The sequence below is a fragment of the Nicotiana attenuata genome, unplaced genomic scaffold (assembly GCF_001879085.1).
Source record: "Nicotiana attenuata strain UT unplaced genomic scaffold, NIATTr2, whole genome shotgun sequence".
In the NCBI taxonomy this organism is placed as follows: Eukaryota; Viridiplantae; Streptophyta; class Magnoliopsida; order Solanales; family Solanaceae; genus Nicotiana; species Nicotiana attenuata.
The window spans coordinates 507,833-530,536 of record NW_017670449.1 but is presented as its reverse complement, the minus strand read 5'-3'; the positions used below and the strand labels follow the sequence as shown (position 1 = coordinate 530,536).

Below are 22,704 nucleotides of genomic sequence, written 5' to 3'. Positions count from 1 at the left end.
TATATATATATATATATCACCAAGCTATTTATAGTTTAAGCGATTGGGTGGGCGAGTATTTAGGCTAATTCTTCTTATAATAACTTATAGTAACATATTATTACTCTAGTTTTTAGGTTAGTATATCAATCTTGACGCTAAAAGTTATGTTTTATTGTATGTCAACTTAACTTGATAGTCTTAAAAAATTTATATTATCAATGCATACGTAAACTCATTATACAGAAAACAAAAATATTTGTTACTTCACTAGATTTGACAATTTTAGTACTGTATTAATCAGATAGTACTTCTCTATTTATTTATTTATTTGAATTGATATATGTTAGCTATCCTGGTGAGCTCCACACTTGTACAATGTATGTCTTTTTGTTAGTAATTTGTAAGTCATATATATTAAAACTAGTAGCGAAGTCAGAAATTCAATAAATTTAAATATCTTTTGCTAGTGGGTTATGCAAGGGTGTTCAAAGTCTATTTTTAATTAATAACAAGTAATATTTTATTCTATATATACATAGTATAAAATTGATCATCCTTGGCCATACATAGCTTCATCCCCGATTGAAACAGTTGTATAGGATATTCGAGAGTTGCTTTATTGTGACTACACAAACTGATCTTGTTTCTATTGAGTATATATGTTGGATATTCAGAATTTACGTTTTCACGTTGATAGTAATTAATTTTGAATGTGATATAAGTATACGTAAATGATTGCGAGTTAATTAGTGTTGAGATTGTCTTTAATACAAATATGAGTTGAGTTGTTTAGTGAAGTTAAGTATTCCCCGGTCCAAAATAAGTAAATTTTTGGCCTTTTTTTTGTGGTCCAAAATAAGTGATTTTTCAGATTTCAAGAATAAACTAATTACTTTTTTCCTACATTGCCCTTGGAGTAAATAGTGTTGGGGTATGTGTTAGGAGTGTTTATGTGAAGAGATAGTAAAGGTTAATATGGTCAATTTCATTGCTAATTAATGCTAAAAGGTGGATTTCTTAATCTGCGTGAAAACAACTAAAAAATCACTTATTTTGGACCGGAGGGAGTAGTTAACTCACTTCTTAAGCAAGTGCAAATTTTTAGACTTTAATTCCTTGAAGGTCGTTATTAAAACTAAAAGATTAGTTTTACTTAATTCGAGGATAATTAATATTAATGTATTTTATCAAATAACGAGTTGTGATCCCTTGCAGTTTACGTAATAGTGCGCACAATTATTAAGGTTATCAACTATCATCATTTTTATGAGTTTAATTAATGGAGATTGTAACTTGTACATGTTCTCTATGTATGTACTTAATTACATTTTGGACAAATACTTTGTTTTTATTTGTCGTTTCGGAGATTCTAGGTTACATGTTTGACTGCTACTCAAAGGCGAAATTAGGGATGTAATTTTAACTCATTTTATCGAAAAATTACAATGTATATATAAGGTTATAATTAATTTCTTATGTATATATAAGAGATATTGAAATTTTAGCTTCTTCGCATCTTATTTTAATTTTTAATATTTTGAATCCTCTTACCTTAGCAAAAATTAAGGTTGAGTTGTACCTATATTGGCGGTCAAACTTACCTTCCAATTTACATGATCTTTTAATATTTTTAAACATTTTAGAATGTTTTTTACCATTTTATTAATTAAGACTATACATTATCTTATTCAACTTTTAGATATTTGTAAAAGTAAACAAATGTTGTGATATTTATTCTTTCAAACTGTACTTAATTTCCACTATTACTGTTATTTAATTTCTTCACCATTACTAATAGTTTGTAATAATACAATCAAACTATTAGTTCTGAACTCCATGTCTAATTAAATCGTATCGATCACATAAAATAAGACTGAAACAAGTACTAATTATTTGTGTTATAGTTTCAACTTACATAATTGAAGTGTGTAAATTATTGGGGAAAGGGTGAAAAATGATCAAGTTTATCATCTATTACACGTTTTGCCTAAAGATATCCTACTATTATANTACTATTATACAATTAGATAAAATATACCTCTTTTCCGTATCTAAGGTGGACGCCCAATCCCACATATCACTGACATAGGCGTATCAAATGGGCGGTTTGGGCTTATTTTGAGCAAGCCAAAATGGGCTGGATCTAGTTGGACTGAGTTCAGTAATGAGCGGGTCAATGAGCGACCCAACCTTGGGCGGGTCAAAATGGGCTGGGTTAAGTTGGACTGAGATCAATAATAATCGGGTCAATGAGCAGCCCAACCTTGGACGGGTTGGGCGGGTTGAATGAGTTTGGACTTAAATTGTCACCCCTACACTGACATTTTGACCACGTGGCATGCCACCTTACTGTCCCAACCCATTTTACCCTATATATATATATATATATATATATATATATATATATATATATATATATATATATATATATATATATATTGATTCTTGATAATGATTAATTTAAAGCACTTAGCAGCCTGAACACTAAAACTTTTAGAAGGCATTGATTGAATAAAATACTATGCTCTCGTCTCGTAAAAATTCTGGGTCCGCCTTTGAAAAGGTAAATACTTATCCGCACCGGATGTTTACACTCATCCTATAAATAAATGACACATGTCATTTTATTTAACCACATCTCTGTTTGCTCATTTCCTGGTTGTTCCTCGTGAGCCTTTGGGCACTCTTGTTCACGTGTCCACTCCTGTAGGCGATTCTGTGGTTGTGGATCGGATCTACTGGTTTTTGTGTGGTCACATTCTGTGGTTTCGAGACTAGAGAAGATCTCCTGTTGCTCGATATGATCGACTTTGAGGTCATCCTGGGCATGTATTGGTTATCCCCATATCACGCCGTCCTAGATTGCCATGCCAAGACTGTTACATTAGCAATGCCAGGGTCGCCAAGGTTGGAGTGGAAGGGTTCCACAGTTGATACATCTAGTCGGGTTATTTTCATTCTGAAGGCTCGACATATGGTCGAGAAGGGGTGTTTGGCTTATCTAACTTATGTTCGGGACACCACCGCAGAGTCTCCGACGATTGATTCAGTTCCAGTAGTCCGAGAGTTCGCCGATGTGTTTCCTTCTGACCTTCCTGGCATGCCACCGGATCGTGATATTGATTTTTGTATTGATTTGGCTCCAAGTACCCAGCTATATCTATCCCACCATACCGTATGGCTCTGAAAGAGTTGAAAGAGTTGAAGGAGCAGCTCGAGGAGTTGTTAGCAAAGGCGTCTGTTAGACCAAGTGTGTCACCTTGGGGTGCACCAGTGTTGTTTGTCAAGAAGAAGGATGAGACCATGCGGATGTGCATTGATTACCGCCAGTTGAACAAGGCTACCATTAAGAACAAGTACCCGTTGCCGCGCATTGATGATTTGTTCGATCAGTTGCAGGGTGCCAGGGTGTTCTCTAAGATCGACTTGAGATCGGGGTACCATCAGTTTAGGATTCGGGACTCAGATGTCCCCAAGACTGCCTTCCGTACTAGATATGGTCATTATGAGTTTCTGGTGATGTCCTTTGGCTTGACTAATGCCCCAGCAGAGTTTATGGACTTGATGAACAAGGTGTTCACCTTATATTGATTCCTTTGTCATCGTCTGCATTGACGGCATCTTGATATACTCACGCAGCCTGGGGAGCACGAGCAACATTTGAGAGTAGTGCATCAGAACTTGCGAGAGCATAAGCTATATGCTAAGTTCTCCAAGTGTGAGTTTGGCTAGAGTCAGTGGCATTCCTGGGGCATATTGTGTCAGGAGAGGATATTAAGATGGATCCCAAGAAGATTGAGGCAGTTCAGAGTTGGCCACGTCCTACTTTAGTGACCGAGATCAGGAGTTTCCTGGGATTAGCAGGTTATTATCGTCGATTCGTGCAGGGCTTTTCATCTATTGCATCACCTCTGACTAGATTGACCCAGAAGGGGGCTCATTTCCGCTGGTTCGATGATTGTGAGGCGAGCTTTCAGAAGCTCAAGACAGCTTTGACTACAACACCAGTCCTAGTGTTACCTTCCGGTTCGGGGATGTATACTGTGTATTGCGACGCTTCACGCGTTGGCTTGGGTTGTATATTGATGCAGGAGGGGCGAGTTATTGCATATGCTTCGCGTCAGATGAAGATTCATGAGAAGAATTATCCTGTGCACGATTTAGAGTTAGCCGCGATTGTTCATGCTCTTAAGATATGGAGGCATTATCTGTATGGGGCGTCATGTGAGGTTTATACTGATCATCGCAGCTTACAGCATTTGTTCAAGCAGAGGGATCTCAATTTGAGGCAGCGTAGATGGCTTGAGTTACTGAAGGATTATGACATCACCATTCTTTATCACTCGGGGAAGGCAAATGTGGTCGCGGATGCCTTAAGCAGGAAAGCAGAGAGTATGGGTAGCTTGGCATTTATTCTAGCGGAGGAGAGGCCACTAGATTTGGACATTCAGTCCCTGGCTAACAGACTTGTGAGGTTGGATATTTTAGAGCCCAGCCGAGTCCTTGCGTGTGTCGTTGCTCAGTCTTTATTATTGGGGCAGATTAAGGCCCGGCAGTTCGATGATCCACATTTGGCAGTTCTTAGAGAGACGGTGCTACAGGGTAGTGCCAAGGAGGTTTCTATTGGCGAGGATGGTGTTTTGCGACTCCAGGGTCGCCTATGTGTTCCTAATGTTGATGGTCTGCAGGAGAGGATTCTAGAGTAGGCACACAGTTCACGGTATTCCATTCATCCGGGTGCTACAAAGATGTATTGTTACTTGAGGCAGCATTATTGGTGGCGGCGGATGAAGAAAGATATAGTAGAGTATGCGGCTAGGTGTTTGAATTGCCAGCAAGTTAAGTATGAACACCAGAGGCCAGGTGGCCTACTTCAGCAGATGCCTATCCCTGAGTGGAAGTGGGAGCGCATTACTATGGACTTCGTAGTTGGGTTGCCCCGGACCTTGCAGAAGTTTGACGCAGTGTGGGTCATTGTTGACAGGTTGACCAAGTCGGCACACTTTATTCCGATTGTGACTACTTATTCTTCAGAGAGGTTGCCTCAGATTTACATTCAGGAGATAGTCCGGTTGCACGGTGTGCCTATTTCCATCATATCAGATAGAGGACCTCAGTTCACTTCCCATTTCTGGAGAGCCGTTCAGAGTGTGTTGGGGACCCGTGTAGAGCTCAGCACAATATTCCATCCTCAGACCGACGGACAGTTCAGATTTTGGAGGACATGCTTAGAGCATGTGTGATTGACTTTGGAGGGCAGTGGGATTAGTTCTTGCCCTTGGTAGAGTTTGCTTACAACAACAACTATCAGTCCAGCATTGAGATGGCTCCATTTGAGGCTTTATATGGTCGGCGATGTCGTTCTCCTATTGGGTGGTTTGAGCCTGGTGAGGCTAAGTTGTATGGTACAGACTTGGTGAAAGATGCTTTGGAAAAGGTAAAGTTGATTCAGGAAAGGCTTCGCACAACACAGTCCATACAGAAGAGTTACGTGGATCAGAAGGCGCGTGATGTATCATTCATGATCGGCGAGAAGGTTCTCTTGAAAGTCCCGCCAATGAAGGGGGTCATGAGATTCGGGAAGAAGAGCAAGTTGAGCCCAAGGTTTTTTGGCCCATTTGAGGTGTTGAGGCGAGTTGGAGAGGTTGCTTACGAGCTTGCTTTACCTCCCGAGGAGGAGCCAGTTCAGATCCAAGAAGATTTCTGCAGTAAAGGTCCAGTGGAGGGGCCAACTAGTCGAGGAGGCGACCTGGGAGTCCGAGGAGGACATGCGGAGCAGATATCCGCACTTATTCGACACTTTAGATATGAATCTAAACCCGTTCGAGGACGAACGTTTGTTTAAGAGGTGGACAATGTAACGACCCGACTGGTCATTTTGCTTTTCAAAATCTCGTTCCCCTAGATAAGACTTCCCGTACTTGCTTTTACTGATTTATGACTTGCGGGAATGGTTGGTTCGGGATTTGGAAGAGTTTGGGTTGAAATCGGAACACTTGGTTCCTTAAGGTTGGCCTAAAAGGCCAAGTTTGACTTCGGTCAACATTTTGAGCAAACGACCTCGGAATCCGGATTTGAGGATTCCAACAGGTTTGTATGATGATTTCGGACTTGGGCGTACGTCCGGATCAGGTTTTGGATGACCCAGGAGCATTTTGGTGCCTAATAGTGAAAGTTGATTCCTTAAGGATTTTAAAGTTCTTAAATATTTGGTCTGGAGCAGGTTTTTGTGTTATCGAGGTCCGAACGGAATTCTGAGACTAAGAATAGTTCCGTATTGCCATTTAAGACTTGTACGCAAAATTTGGTATCAATCCGAGTAGTGTAAGTGTGTTTCATCGCATTGGAAGTAAATTGAAGAACTTGAAGTTCATAAGTTTGATTCAATTGGTTTTAGGGGGTGATTCTTATATTTAGCGTTATTTCGGGCGTTCCGAAGGTTCGAGAGAGTCCGTTTTATGATTTCAAACTTGTCGGTATGTTCGGGCGGGGCCCGGGGGCCCCGAGCGTCAATCGAACGAGGCTCGAGTGAAGTTGGAAAATTGGAAAGGAGCTGAAGCTCCAGTCTTCTGTCATAACTGCACCTGCGGTTAGTCAGTCGCAGGTGCGAGACCGCAGAAGCGGTCGTGCAATCGCAGAAGCGGCCAAGGCAGGCCAAGCCCAAAGCCGCAGAAGCGGCTAATCTTTCGCAAAAGCGGAGCCGCAGAAGCGGTTTTCTCCCCGCAGAAGCGGCCCAGTTGAATTTTCGTAGAAGCGGACACTTTTCCGCAGATGCGGCCTAGGACCGCAGATGCGGAAATCACTGAAGCAGTGACCTTAATTTATTGCGGGTGTTAGCCATTTTTGGCTCATTTCCACTCATAAGTTGGGCGATTTTGGGGCTGTTGAGAGAAGATTTTCACCTAGCATCTTGAGGTAAGTTATAATCCTACTTATTTTGAGTTTAATACTTGGGTTTTGGGTAGATTAACACACAAAGATTAGTGAAAAAATCATGGTATTAGAGTAAAAACTAGGGTTTTGATAAAAATAAAATTTAACCACAAAATTTGTTATGGAATAAAGTAGAAATCATATATTCTTGATCCTTAGGTTATAGAGAACAACTTTCTTCAAAAATTTTTGGAATCCGGGCACGTGGGCCCGGGGGTGGATTTTAGGAAACTTGTGTTTAGGGTTGGAAAATTACTTTAATAGTTAGAATGCGAACTTGTGAACTTGTATTGACTAGTTCCTACCTCGTTTAATTAGTTTTGGATCGTTCGGCTCCAAATTGAGGGTTTGAGCACGTTCTTGATATTGGAAGTACGCTTTGGAGCGAGGCGAGTCTCCTTTCTAACCTTGCAAGAGGGAATTGTCCCCATAGGTGAAATAATTGAATAATTGGCCACTAAATGCGGGGGCTACGTACGCACTAGGTGACGAGTGTCCGTGCGTAGCCACTAATAAGCTTAAGTCCTGGTAGTCTAGGACCCAAAAGCATGCTTTATGTGATATTCTTGTAACTTTATGGTCAATTTGGATTGCTCAAATTATGTTGAATGTGGTAATGAATTTAGAAAGAGGAACTTCATTTCCTTCACCTTTAAAAGAGAAGTTGACATTCTTTGAATAATTGCTTCCCTGATATATCCCTGTCTGACTGTTTGTTGTGTTTAATTATATTTGACCGCGTCGCACGTATGATTCGCGAGCGGGGTAATAGATGCATTTATGGTTTGCACCGCTCGACCCTCCGGCAGTGCACACTTTATTTTTATGTGGGATCGGGCCGTACAACCTCGGCACTATTTGCGCATGCTTCTTGCTCGGTATTTTTCTGTGAATTGAACCTTGTTAAATGCCCTGAGATGTAAATGGCTAACCGCGATATTATCTAGGAAAGGACCTATCACTTCTTGCTATAAATTGTTATTAATTTGTGACATCCATGCTTAGCATAACATTTTCTTATATTATTTGACCCTATTAAGTGTCAAGTCGACCTCTCATCTCTACTTCTTCGAGATTAGACGGGATACTTACTGGGTACATATTGTTTATGTACTCATACTACGCTTCTGTACTTAATTGTACAGGATCTGAGGCAGGTACTTCTGGCTACCAGTCTGGTGCGTATTCTTGATCGTAGATCGAGATTCCACGGTGAGCTGCTCCCTTCCTATGCCGTTCAGCAGCATGATAGAGTCTCTCCTTGCTTTTGACTGTCTATTCTATTTCAGACAGTAGGATAGATTTATTCTTTTGTATATTCTACCAGATGCCCATATACTTGTGATACCAGGTCTTGGCACACACATTGGTAGACTATTCTTTTGGGTTGTATAACTATTATTGTACGTTGCTAATTATCACTTATTCTAAATTGGAATCAAGAAATTGCTGTAATTGTTTTAGTAAAATAAAACAAGAACTCACTAATATTTCCGCGTTGGCTTGCCTGACCGCGGTGTTGGGCGCCATCACGACCTGTAGTGAAATTGGATCGTGACAACATGGTATCAGAGCACTAGGTTCACGTAGGTCTCACAAGTCATGGGCAAACCTAATAGAGTCTTGCGGATCGGTACTAAGACGTCTGTATTTATCTTCGAGAGGCTATAGGGTGTTAGGAAACTACTCTTTATTCATTTCCTATCGTGTAGTGGTTGGCATACTGAATTTCCCTCTTCTATTCTCTCACAGATGGTGAGGACACGCACGACAGATGTTCCAGAACCGGGAGGAGCTGCTCCCCCCGTTGCTAGAGGCCGAGGCAGAGGCCGGAGGAGGGCACCGGCCCAAAGTAGGGGACAAGGGCGTCCCCGAGCTGTTCCAGTAGCACCACCGGCGGACCCTACGGGAGATCCTATCATTGAGGAGCAGGGTGAGGTGCCCATAGCTGAGCCTACCCTGGCGGACTTCATGACAACATCGCGTTTCCAGGAGGTCATGGGCCGTATGTTGCGGTTCATGGAAACCATGATTCAGGCTGGTTTATTTCTAGCGGATCCAGCTACATCACAGGCAAGAGGGGGAGTACAGACCCCTACTGCTCAGGCTCATGGACATGCAGCTGCATTGTATCAGACACCGGGTGCACTACCCACGGATGGGGCTCAGCCAGTTGCTGCCGTGGTACCCGAGCCTAGACCAGCTGCGGATAGTGATCCGCAGAAGTTATTGGACAGGTGGACCAGGCTACACCCTCCTATCTTTGGGGGTGAGCGTCATGAGGATGCCCAAGACTCATTGATAGGTGCAGGGACAGACTGCACAACATGAGGATATTAGAGTCGCATGGGGTTGACTTCACTACTTTCCAGCTGGAGGGCAGGGCCCATACATGGTGGCAGTCTTATGTTCTTGGCAGGCCAGCAGGTTCTCCTCCCATCACTTGGGGTCAGTTCAAACAGTTATTCCTGGACATGTATATCCCACCCTCTGAGAGGGAAGAGCTACGGTATCAGTTTGAGCAGCTGGAGCAGGGTCAGATGTCTGTGACCCACTATGAGGCAAGGTTTTCTGAGTTATCCCGCCATGCACTGATGATATTTCCTACTGACGCAGAGAGGGTGCGGAGGTTCATTGCAGGGTTGCATTCTAGCATTAGGGCCAACATGGCCCGAGAGGTGGAGATGGGGACTCCTTATCAGTTAGTAGTGGAGATTGCTCGAAGGATTGAGGGCTACCGTCTGAGAGGTAGAGAGCAGGCGCAGAAGGACAAGAGGGCCCGATTCTTCGGAGAGTTCAGAGGTGCCCCGGCTAGGGGCAGAGGTCATTTTGGGAGGGGTCAGCCTAGCAGGCCCCCACATTCAGCACCACCACCTCCACGAGGTGCTCNGCCGTCCTAGAGGTCGAGCCCAGGCCGGGGAGAGGTCAGCCAAACTCGTACTCGACGTTAGGTCGGAGGCCCAGCCAGCCGACACTCCAGCCAGATTCTATGCCCTTCCGGCCAGACCAGATGCATTTTCCTCAGATGCCGTTATCACAAGTATCATTTCCATCTGTGGTAGAGATGCTTCAGTGCTATTTGATCCAGGGTCTACCTATTCATATGTGTCATCTCTGTTTGCTCATTTCCTGGTTGTTCCTCGTGAGCCTTTGGGCACTCCTGTTCATGTGTCCACTCCTATGGGCGATTCTGTGGTTGTGGATCGGATCTACCAGTCCTGTGTGGTCACATTCTGTGGTTTCGAGACTAGACCAGATCTCCTGTTGCTCGATATGATTGACTTTGAGGTCATCCTAGGCATGGATTGGTTATCCCCATATCACGCCGTCCTAGATTGCCATGCCAAGACTGTTACATTAGCACTGCTAGGGTCGCCAAGGTTGGAGTGGAAGGGTTCCACAGTTGATACATCTAGTCGGGTTATTTCCTTTCTGAAGGCGTGACATATGGTCGAGAAGGGGTGTTTGGCTTATCTAGATTATGTTCGGGACACCAACGTAAAGTCTCCGACGATTGATTCAGTTCCAAGTCTGGGAGTTCACCGATGTGTTTCTTTCTGACCTTCCTGGCATGATACCGGATCGTGATATTGATTTCTGTATTGATTTGGCTCGAGGTACCCAGCCTATATCTATCCCACCGTACCGTATGGCTCCGAAAGAGTTGAAGGAGCAGCTTGAGGAGTTGTTAGCAAAGGGGTTTGTTAGACCAAGTGTGTCACCTTGGGGTGCACTAGTGTTGTTTGTCAAGAAGAAGGATGGGACCATGCGGATGTGAATTGATTACCGCTAGTTGAACAAGGCTACCATCAAGAACAAGTACCCGTTGCCACGCATTGATGATTTGTTCGATCAGTTGCAGGGTGCCAGGGTGTTCTCTAAGATCGACTTAAGATCAGGGTACCATCAGTTGAGTATTCGGGACTCAGATGTTTCGAAGACTGCCTTCCGTACTAGATATGGTCATTATGAGTTTCTGGTGATGTTCTTTGGCTTGACTAATGCCCCAACGGCATTTATGGAGTTGATGAACATGGTGTTCAGACCTTATATTGATTCCTTTGTCATTGTCTTCATTGACGTCATCTTTATATACTCACGCAGCCTGGGGGAGCACGAGCAGCATTTGAGAGTAGTGCTTCAGACCTTGCGAGAGCAGAAGCTATATGCTAAGTTCTCCAAGTGTGAGTTTTGGCTAGAGTCAGTGGCATTCCTGGGGCATATTGTGTTAGGAGAGGGTATTAAGGTGGATCCCAAGAAGATTGAGGCAGTTCAGAGTTGGCCACGTCCTACTTCAGTGACCGAGATTAGGAGTTTTATGGGATTAGCAGGCTATTACCGTCGATTCGTGCAAGGCTTTTCATCTATTACATCACCTCTGACTAGATTGACCTAGAAGGGCGCTCCTTTCCGCTGGTCTGATGATTGTGAGGCGAGCTTTCAGAAGCTCAAGACAGCTTTGACTACAACACCATTCCTAGTGTTACCTTCCGGTTCGGGGATGTATACTGTGTATTACGACGCTTCACGCGTTGGCTTGGGTTGTGTATTGATGCAGGAGGGGCGATTTATTGCATATGCTTCGCGTTAGCTGAAGATTCATGAGAAGAATTATCCGGTGCATGATTTAGAGTTAGCCACGATTGTTCATGCTCTTAAGATATGGAGGCATTATCTGTATGGGGGCGTCATGTGAGGTTTATACTGATCATCGCAACTTACAGCATTTTTTCAAGTAGAGGGATCTCAATTTGAGGCAGCGTAGATGGATTGAGTTACTGAAGGATTATGACATCACCATTCTTTATCACCCGGGGAAGGCGAATGTGGTCGTGGATGCCTTAAGCAGGAAAGTAGAGAGTATGGGTAGCTTGGCATTAATTCCAGTGGAGGAGAGGCCACTAGCTTTGGACATTCAGTCCTTGGCTAACAGACTTGTGAGGTTGGATATTTCAGAGCCCAACCGAGTCCTTACGTGTGTCATTGCTCAGTCTTTATTATTTGTGGCACATCAAGGCCCGATAGTTTGATGATCCACATTTGGCAGTTCTCAGAGAGACGGTGCTACAGGGTAGTGCCAAGAAGGTTTCTATTGGCGAGGATGGTGTTCTGCGACTCCAGGGTCGCCTATGTGTTCCTAATATTGATGGTCTACGGGAGAGGATTCTAGAGGAGGTACACAGTTCACGGTATTCCATTCATCTGGGTGCTACAAAGATGTATCGTGACTTGAGGCAACATTATTGGTGGCGACGGATGAAGAAAGATATAGTAGAGTATGTGGCTAGATGTTTGAATTGCCAGAAGGTTAAGTATGAACACCAGAGGCCAGGTGGCCTACTTCAGCAGATGCCTATCCCTGAGTGGAAGTTGGAGCGCATTACTATGGACTTTGTAGTTGGGTTGCCCCGGACCTTGCTGAAGTTTGACGCAGTATGGGTCATTGTTAACAGGTTGACCAAGTCGGCACACTTTATTCCGTTTGTGACTACTTTTTCTTCAGAGATGTTGGCTCAGATTTACATTCAGGAGATAGTCCGGTTGCACAGTGTGCCTGTTTCCATCATATCAGATAGAGGCCCTCAGTTCACTTCCCATTTCTGGAGAGCCGTTCAGAGTGAGTTGGGGACCCGTGTGGAGCTCAGCACAACATTCCATCCTCAGACCGTCGGACAATCGGAGCGGACAATTCAGATTTTGGAGGACATGCTTAGAGCATGTGTGATTGACTTTGGAGGGCAGTGGGATCAGTTCTTGCCCTTGGCAGAGTGTGCTTACAACAACAGCTATCGGTCCAGCATCGAGATGGCTCCATTTGAGGCTTTATATGGTGGGCGATGTCGTTCTCCTATTGAGTGGTTCGAGCCAGGTGAGTCTAAGTTGTACGATACAGACTTGGTGAAAGATGCTTTGGAAAAGGTAAAGTTTATTCAGGAAAGGCTTCGCACAACACAGTCTAGACAGAAGAGTTACGCGGATCAGAAGGCATGTGATTTATCATTCATGATCGGCGAGAAGGTTCTCTTGAAAGTCTCGCCAATGAAGGGGGTCATGAGATTCGGGAAGAAGAACAAGTTGAGCCCAAGGTTTATTGGCCCATTTGAGGTCCAGTGGAGGGGCCAACCAGTCGAGGAGGCGACCTGGGAGTCCGAGGAGGACATGCAGAGCAGATATCCACACTTATTCGGCACTTCAGGTATGATTCTAAACCCGTTCGAGGACGAACATTTGTTTAAGAGTTGGAGAATGTACCGACCCGACTAGTCGTTTTGCTTTTTAGAACCCCATTCTCCTAGATAAGACTTCCCGTACTTGCTTTTACTGATTTATGACTTGCGGGAATGGTTGGTTCGGGATTTGGAAGAGTTTGGGTTGAAATCGGAACACTTGGTCCTTAAGGTTGGCCTAAAAGGCCAAGTTTGACTTCAGTAAATGTTTTATGCAAACGACCTCGGAATCCGAATTTGAGGATTCCAACAGGTTTGTATGGTAATTTTGGACTTGGGCGTACATCCAGATCAGGTTTTGGATGACCCGAGAGCATTTTGGTGCCTAATAGTAAAAGTTGATTCCTTAAGGATTTTGAAGTTCTTAAATATTTGGCTTGGAGCGGGTTTTTGTTTTATCGAGGTCCGAACGGAATTCCGAGTCCGCGAATAATTTCGTATTTCCATTTAAACTTGCACGCAAAATTTGGTGTCAATCCGAGTAGTGTAAGTGTGTTTCGTCGCATTGTAAGTAAATTGAAGAACTTGAAGTTCATAAGTTTGATTCAATTGGTTTTAGGGGGTGATTCTTAGATTTAGCGTTGTTTCGGGCATTCCGAAGGTTCGAGCGAGTCTGTTTTGTGATTTCAAACTTGTCGGTAAGTTCGGGCGGGGCCCGGGGGCCCCGAGCGTCAATCGCACGAGGCTCGAGTGAAGTTGGAAAATTTGGAAAGGAGATGAAGCTCCAGTCTTCTGTCATAACCGCACCTGCGTTGGTCAGCCGCAGGTGCGAGACCGCAGAAGCGGCCGTGCTATCGCAGAAGCGGCCAAGGCATGCCAAGCTCAAAGCCGCAGAAGCGGCTAATCTTTCGCAAAAGCGGAGCCGCAGAAGCGGTTTCTCCCCGCGGTAGCGGCCGAGCGGCCCAGTTGAATTTCCGCAGAAGCGGACACTTTTCTGCAGATGCGGTAGTTGCAAGTACGGCCCAGGACCGCAGATGCGGAAATCACTGAAGCAGTGACCTTCAGTTATTGCGGGTGTTAGCCATTTTTGGCTTATTTCCACTCATAAGTTGGGCGATTTTGGGGCTCTTGAGAGAAGATTTTCACCTAGCATCTTGAGGTAAGTTATTCCTACTTATTTTGAGTTTAATACTTGGGTTTTAGGTAGATTAACATACAAAGATTAGTGAAAAATCATGGAATTAGAGTAAAAACTAGGGTTTTGATAAAAACAAGATTTAACCACGAACTTTGTTGCGGAATAAAGTAGAAATCATATATTCTTGATCCTTAGGTTATAGAGAACAACTTTCTTCAACAATTTTCGGAATCCGGGCACGTGGGTCCGGGGACGGATTTTAGGAAACTTGTGTTTAGGGTTGGGAAATTACTTTAATAGTTAGAATGCAAACTTGTGAACTTGTATTGACTAGTTCCTACCTCGTTTAATTAGTTTTGGATCGTTCGGCTCCAAATTGAGGGTTTGAGCATGTTCTTGATATTGGAATTACGCTTTGGAGCAAGGTGAGTCTCCTTTCTAACCTTGTAAGAGGTAATTGTCCCCATAGGTTAAATAATTGAATAATTTGCCACTAAATGCGGGGGCTACGTACGCACTAGGTGACGAGAGTCCGTGCGTAGCCACTAATATGCTTAAGCCCGGGCAGTCTAGGACCCAAATGCATGCTTTATGTGATATTCTTGTAACTTTATGGTCAATTTGGATTGCTTAAATTATGTTGAATGTGGTAAATGAATTTAGAAAGAGGAACTTCATTTCCTTGACCTTTAATAGAGAAGTTGACATTCTTTGAATAATTCCTTCCTTGATATATCCCTGTCTGAATGTTTGTTGTGTTTAATTATATTTGACCGCGTCGCACGTATGATTCGCGAGCGGGGTAATAGATGCATCTATGGTTCGCGCCGTTTGACCCTCCGTCAGTGCACACTTTATTTTTATGTGGGATTGGGCCGTACGGCCTCGGCACTATTTCCGCATGCTTCTTGTTCGGTATTTTTCTGTGAATTGAACCTTGTTAAATGCCCTGAGATGTAAATGGCTAACCGCGATATTATCTAGGAAAGGACTGATCACTTCTTGCTATAAATTGTTATTTATTTGTGACATACATGCTTAGCATAACATTTTCTTATATTATTTGACCCTCGTAAGTGTCAAGTCGACCTCTCGTCTCTACTTCTTCGAGATTAGACGGGATACTTACTGGGTACATATTGTTTATGTACTCATACTACACTTCTGTACTTAATTGTACAGGATCTGAGGCAGGTACATTTAGCTACCAGTCTGGTGCGCATTCTTGATCGTAGACCGAGATTCCACAGTGAGCTGCTCCCTTCCTAGCCGTTCAGCAGCATGATGGAGTCTCTCCTTGCTTTTGACTGTCTATTCTATTTCAGACAGTATGATAGATTTATTCTTTTGTATATTCTACTAGATGCCCATATACTTGTGACACCAGGTCTTGGCACACACATTGGTAGACTATTCTTTTGGCTTGTATAACTATTATTGTACGTTGTTAATTATTACTTGTTCTAAATTCGAATCAAGAAATTGCTGTAATTGTTTTAGTAAAATAAAACAGGAACTCACTAATATTTCCGCGTTGGCTTGCCTGACCACAGTGTTGTGCGCCATCATGACCTGTAGTGACATTGGGTCGTGACAGTCATTAAGGTAATTTTACGCCCCAATTAGGGTATCAGGAGTATTTCTATACCGATAATGCCCTTTCAGTTAATTTTGAATATTTCTCTCCCACCATTTAATAGTTGTCTTCCCAATACACGGAAGATCTCAAAGGTTGCAAATCCTATTTCCCATAAACCTTTTTTTAAACATATTTTCATCTTTTTATTTTGTAGTATACACATATATATTTCAAAATTATTCATCTATATACATGTATTTGATGTTGCATTTCGTATATTTGTAGTATTTGATTGTGTATTTCGTATGTTTTTGGTAGGTCTTCAAAGCCCTACTATTTAAACAACTGAAACCCTACTTAAACAAACCCTAGATGGCCGAAACCTATACTTAAACAAACCTTCATTTAAACTCCTATGTTCTTCTAAGTTTTAATTAATAGATTAAGGATGCATTCGAAGAAGAATAGTGCTTCCAAAGTATATGTTATATTTTCTGGTAAAAGGCCAGGAATATACTACTCATGGAGTGAATGTTCTCCTATGGTTATCGGGGTTAAGCATAGCATCTTCCGGTCTTTCAAGTCTCACGATGCGGCCATATCGGCGTTCGATGAATTTGAAAAATCTGCTAAAGGTAAACAAAAACTCAAATCTATGATTTTTGTTGTTTTTTGTGGTAAGAAGCCTGGAATATACAAATGTTGGTCTGAGTGTTTTAACATGCTTGTTGGAGTCGAGGGTAGCTACTTTCAATCTTTCTAATATTATGATGAAGCCTTAGAAGCCTTCAACAAATTTCAAAAGATAAGTTGTTCACAGGAAGAGTCATCTTCAAGCTCGGCCGTTGAAGAAAGTGAAGAAGTGGTAACAAATGAAGTGCAGCAAGTGCTATTTCATCTGCTATGTTAGCGAGAATATTTATTGGGTTGAAGCTGTCAGAAAATGTTGGAAAGTAACTATGTCAATTTTAGTTCTTATGTTATCTTGTGTTAGAAAAGTGTTTGTTATTTCTCTTTGGTGCGCAAGAGTTGAGGACTTTGTTTTTCATTTTGAATATCAAGTATTGTATGAAGTTGGGCATGATTATTTCATGTTTACTATCTTCATTATCTATGAAGTTCGAATTTTATGACTTCTTTAGCATTTCGATCATGTTTAACCTTTGGTGTTATCTTTGTTTGATAATTAACTTTTGAATTATAGTTTCCTTGTACATAAATCAAACTGATATCTTAAATTGCATGGCATTCATATGCTATCACATAAAATAGGAGTTAATGTGCCCGGTAGAAAAACATATTAAACATGGGATAAGATTTTGCAAAATACCCTTTAATTACATGCATATAGTTTCAACCTGTGACTTGTAGAAATTTTGTGCTGGTTCTAATTTTCAGAATGAAAGCTTTTGAAGCTGAATTATGCACATTGAGTTTCACAGTGAAAACTGGTTAAATTCCCTTGAAAACACTGAGGTCATATGGTTTCTTATTTATTCAGGTCAAATAGTGCTTTTGCTCAATACAAATTTTATTTTAGTTCTGTATTATTGGAATTACTGATACCTACATATGTTGGATCTTCTTTTGCATTTTCGGCATGTTTACATAAGATGTTGTAAACTTTTCTTTCGTTTGGATTTATTCTTTTAATATTAGAGTGATAATTTTCATATTATTATAGTTAGGCAAAGTGACCATATTTATACCTCAAAAAAGGGTATTTTTTTTGGCTCGATAATATTTTGAACCAGGGAATAAAGGAATCAAAAATATTTTAAAACATGTAGCAAAAACTATGAATCAAACGTAAAAGAAGCAGAAGAAAGGAAAGAAATACTAAATAAGCATTTTCATTGATTAATTGATACTTTTCAACATATTCCAAATAATATTTGGAAGATACTTTTAGCATACATGCTAACAACATGGCATGCATCACAAAACCACTTAAAAACACAAACTTTTACTCTTCACTCTTTGGATTAACAGATTTTGAAGCCTTAGAGGCGGCTTCGGTGTCACTGCTTATAATGATAACAGGAGTATCGGGTTCTTCATCTTGCTGTGACGACCAGACCCATCGTCTCATGAGTTAGCGCTCTTTTTCCCCAATTTTCTGCTTCCTTATGATTCATTATCAGTGTCTTGTGAGATCGAGTTGGTTTGAAGTGATTATAGTAGGAAATGAGACACTTAGTCTCTTTTAAGAAGGCTTGAGTTGGAAAAGTCAACCGGATGTTGACCTATGCGTTGATGGATCGGATGTGATTTTTGATGATTCGGTTAGCTTCGGGGGATGATTTGTGACTTAGGAGTGTGATCCGAAGTGGTTTTGGAGGTCCGGTGTAGAATTAGGCTTGAATTGGCGAAGTTAGTATTTTAGCGATTTCCAGTTGATTGGTGAGATTTTGATCCGGGGGTCGGAATGGAATTCCGAGAGTTGCTGTAGCTTCGTTATGTGAGTTGAGATGTGTGCGTAAAATTTCAGGTCATTCGGAGGTGATTTGGTTGGGTTTTGGATCAAATGCCCGTTTCGGAGGTTTTAGAAGAACTTAAGCTTGAATTCGATGTAATCTGATGGTTTTGGTGTTGTTTGAGGTGTTTTGATGATTGGAGCAAGTTTGAATGATGTTTTAGGATGCGTTGGTGCTTTTGATTAAGGTCCCGGGGGCCTCGGGGTGATTTCGGATGGCTAACGGGGAGTTTTGACTTGGGAAAATTGCAGAAAATGCATCAGCTGTTGCAGGGTATTTTTGGTGTTCGCGATCGCGGGAGGACCCATGCGATCGCATAGAAGAAATTGAGGTAGCATATTTTTTTGTTCTAAGCGATCGCGGATGATGTATTGCGATCGCATAGGTTTGGGGTGGCATGTCTTCGCGATCGTAGGAGTGTGAGTGGGATCGCATCGAGATGAAGGGGCAGTGCATTGCGATCGCAGGTGTGTGAACACGATCGCATAGGGTAAAACTTGGAGCTGGAATTTTGTGCTTCGCGATCGCGAGCCTTGGGCCACGATCACATAGAGGAAAAATCTGGAGCTGGACAGAAGTTATAAAACATTTTGCTCCGCGAACTTAAGTCATTTTCCACCATTTTTGAGCACCTTGAGAGCTATTTGGGAGAATTGAAGAGGGATTCGAAGAGGATTAATTGGAGGTAAGTTCTATGAACTAAATACGTGATTATTAAGTATAATTAACCTTGGAATTCATGGAAACTTGGCTAAAATTGGAAGAACTAGGGCTTGGATTTTTTAATTTTAAATTAGGACTTGATGGGTCATTTGAGCTCGGATTTGAGAGTTCTTGGTATGTATGGACTCGTGGCGAGATAAGGAACCCGTTGATGTAAAAAATTTTGAATTTCGAGAAGTGGGTCCGGGGCTCGGGTTTTGCTAATTTCGGGATTCTTGATATTTTTCAATTGTTTTCGATTGGGTATTGTTTCCCTAGCATATTGTGACGTATTCGTTGTGGTTTTGATCAGATTCGACGCACGAGGAGGCCGATCTGAGAGGCAAGGGCATAGCGAGCTAGAGTTTGGCCGGCTTGAGGTGAGTAATGATTATAAATGATGTCCTGAGGGTTTGAAACCCCGGATTTGCACAAAGTAGTGCTATGTTGAGGTGAGACATACGCTGTATGATGAGCGTGGGGTCCTTTACTACTAGGGACTGTGACTTGGTCCATCCCGATTGGTGATTTTTACCGTATTTTGACTGAGATTTAATTATTATCATTATGATCTGGACTAGTTGCCATGTTTGGGGCCTTGTGCCGACCTGTAGAACCCTTAGGGGCATTTTTACTGATTATCCTCACCTTACTTGTTAAAAATCATACCCTCAGTCATGTTTCTCACTGTTCAACACAATATGAACTGGTTTTTGAAATTCTAATCCTAAATGAAAGTAATGTGTGAGCTGAGATCCCTATCTTATATTAGTATGCCCGAGAGGCTGTGATTATATTGACTGAGAGGGGTTGAGAACCCAATAGTGAGGATGTTTTATATGTTATGGATCGGGCTGCACACCGCAGCAATATATTTATATGGATCGGGCTGCACGCCGCAGCAAGTGTATATTTGTATATAGTTGGATCGGGCTGCGCGCCGCAGCAATATAGCGCTTGGGCTGTAGGAGCCCCTCCGGAGTCTGCACAACCCCAGTGAGCGCAGTCGACTATTGTTATGGATCGGGCTGTGCGCCACAGCGATATGCGGATCGGGCTGCACGCCGCAGCGGTATATTTATGATTTCGTTTATTGTGAAAAGTATATGAGTTGAGTACTGAGGGAAAGTAATAAATAAATGAACAATATGCTCGAGGAGCGGATTTTATACTTGATTAATATTTGTTAAGTTACCTGTTCTACCTGGTTTTAAGGAATTTCACTTGACTTCTTCATTATCTGCTGTTTAAATGGCTTTACTACTTTGATATAGAACTGCTTAGTGCCTTTACGCGATTTCNCAAAAAGGGTATTTTTTTTGGCTCGATAATATTTGGAACCAGGGAATAAAGGAATCAACAATATTTTAAAACATGTAGCAAAAAATAAGAATCAAACGTAAGGGAAGCAGAAGAAAGGAAAGAAATACTAAATAAGCATTTTCATTTATTAATTGATACTTTTCAACATATTCCAAATAATATTTGGAAAATACTTTTAGCATACCATGATAACAACATGGCATGCATCACAAAACAACTTAAAAACACAAACTTTTACTCTTCACTCTTTTGATTAAGAGATTTTGAAGCCTTAGAGGCAGCTTCGGTGTCACTGCTTATAACGATAACAGGAGTATCGGGTTCTTCATCTTGCTCAACTAGAAGTTCCTCAAGCATATCATAGCAGGAAGTGAGAGGGTATGAATCAAGAAGAAGTCTTTTCACATAGTCTGCTCCAATTTCCCTTGTCAACCGTAGCATCAACAGGTTTGTCTCTATTTTCAGATTTTTCAACTTGTTCCTAACATCCTGGTAGAGGATTTTGTGGTTAATGGGTGAACCATGAAGAGGTTCATCGATAATTTTCTTAGTAAGGGTTCTTTCCATTTTTATTTCCAGAGAATTTTGAATTAGAATAGATAATTTGGATGAATGAGATTAATAATGTAGTTGTATTTATAGTATGGTTTTTTGAATACTTCTAGGATTAGGGTTAGGGTTTGTCTCTTATTTTAATTTGAATCACAATCTTCAATGAACCCTTTACACTCCTCAAAAAAGACTTCACATTTTTCAATGCATCCATTTAGTTTACCTAAAAAACATTATCCAAATGAGCTCTTCATCCAACCTTGAGAATACCCGGTTTGGATAATGTTTTCCAGTAAATTATTTTCCAGTAAATTTTTTTACTAAATTTCTATTAGAATATTTTTTTCCAGTAAATAGTTTTCTTAATTTTCTCTTATCCATTCCAACCGTGAGAATAAGTGATTTGGATATGATTTTGCAGTTTTACTATATAGCTTCTCAATGAAATTTTCTAGTAAAATCACAAAAAAAATTCTCTTCTCCATTCCAAAAAGAATCCGATTGGTAGGTTACCATTGAGCTTCTCATGCCAACTATTGAGCTTCTCAATGAAGCATTTATTATTCTCAACTATTTAGCTTCTCAATGAAGAATTTATTATTCTCAACCGTTTTAGTAGTGTGTAGGTAGAATTAGGTTGAATATTAAGTCTTCATCTTGAAGAATTGATTTTAAAAAAATAAAAATAAAAACAGTCTTTGAATTTGATTTCATACGTAAGAAATGAAAATTGTTATAGCAAATCAAAAGCACAACTAGCATAACTAAATCAACATGAAAATAAAAGATAATAAAGGGATAGAAAACACAAAACATCCTAAAAACTAATCAATTTCAACCGGATTACGATCAGAAGTTCCTTCTCCCTTCACTTCAACATTGAAGTCAACATATAGTGATGAAACATCAACCAACGTAAATTTGACGACGAAACCTCGCTTGACATAATTATCCAAAACAAAAAGTTTCCAGCCTTCTTTGAACCTTCTTCGATCACCAACGCTCGTAGATTCAAACCACTCTTTGCCACGATAATGAAGAAGCGCGATTTCAACTGTTGGAGGAAAATGCTTGTAGATTTTTCTTGGAATATACTGAAAAAAGGAAAAAAACAATACTATTAAGTTTTCGGAAAATATAAAGCTTAAGCACAAAAAAATATATACAATACTGATGCATAACCAGATCGTCGTAGTTGATGTATGAATCAGTCATAACCACTTCAAATGTTGGATGATTCTCTTCTTCATCATCACTAGTAGAAGAGTAAGTGAGGGCTCGTTTGGTAGAGTGAGAGGCGTCCATAGTTAGGGTTTGTAGGAGAGTGTTTTTTAGGTCTTTAGTTTTTGAGTAAATGAGAGTATGAGACTATACATTAATAACACACCAACCCATTTAACTTCCCTATGATGCATTTACTCTGAGTCCGAAACTTAATTAATGATTTTTTAGACACAAAGTACGTTTTTAATGTTTTAAAAAAAAAAGTCACAAAAATAAGTATTACGCAGTACTATACTGCGAATTTGTTTAACGGATTTTTTGCCGTTAAAACAATTCGCAGTATCATACTGCGAAGTAGTTTTTTATTATTTTTTTAACCAAAACACATCGTTTAATGTAGTAGTTGGGCCCAGCCTTATTTAATAAAGGCAATTCGCAGTACAATATTGCGAATTGTCTTAATTAAATAAAGCCCTTCAGCTTCCGTCTTCCCCGACACGTTTCACACAACCTCCATTAAAAAACAAACTCAAGCTCCTTTCTGTCCCCCACCCCCCGTTTTATTTAAAAAAAAAAAAATTTTGGGCCCACCCGTCCCATAAAGAGCAAGGCGTGTAGGTCCCACAT

The 22,704-nt window shown here is 41.2% G+C and overlaps 1 protein-coding gene across 1 annotated transcript; it reads right to left on the bottom strand.

Moving 5' to 3' along the window:
- Positions 1-21,650: 21,650 nt before the first annotated feature.
- On the bottom strand, positions 21,651-22,178 carry LOC109239567. Its single transcript, XM_019406145.1, has 2 exons — positions 22,036-22,178; positions 21,651-21,947 (listed from the first exon to the last, which is right to left on the bottom strand). The coding sequence occupies exons 1-2, from the start codon at positions 22,156-22,158 to the stop codon at positions 21,678-21,680; spliced, it is 393 nt and encodes a 130-aa protein (XP_019261690.1). The 5' UTR covers positions 22,159-22,178; the 3' UTR covers positions 21,651-21,677.
- Between the last annotated feature and the right edge of the window lie 526 nt (positions 22,179-22,704).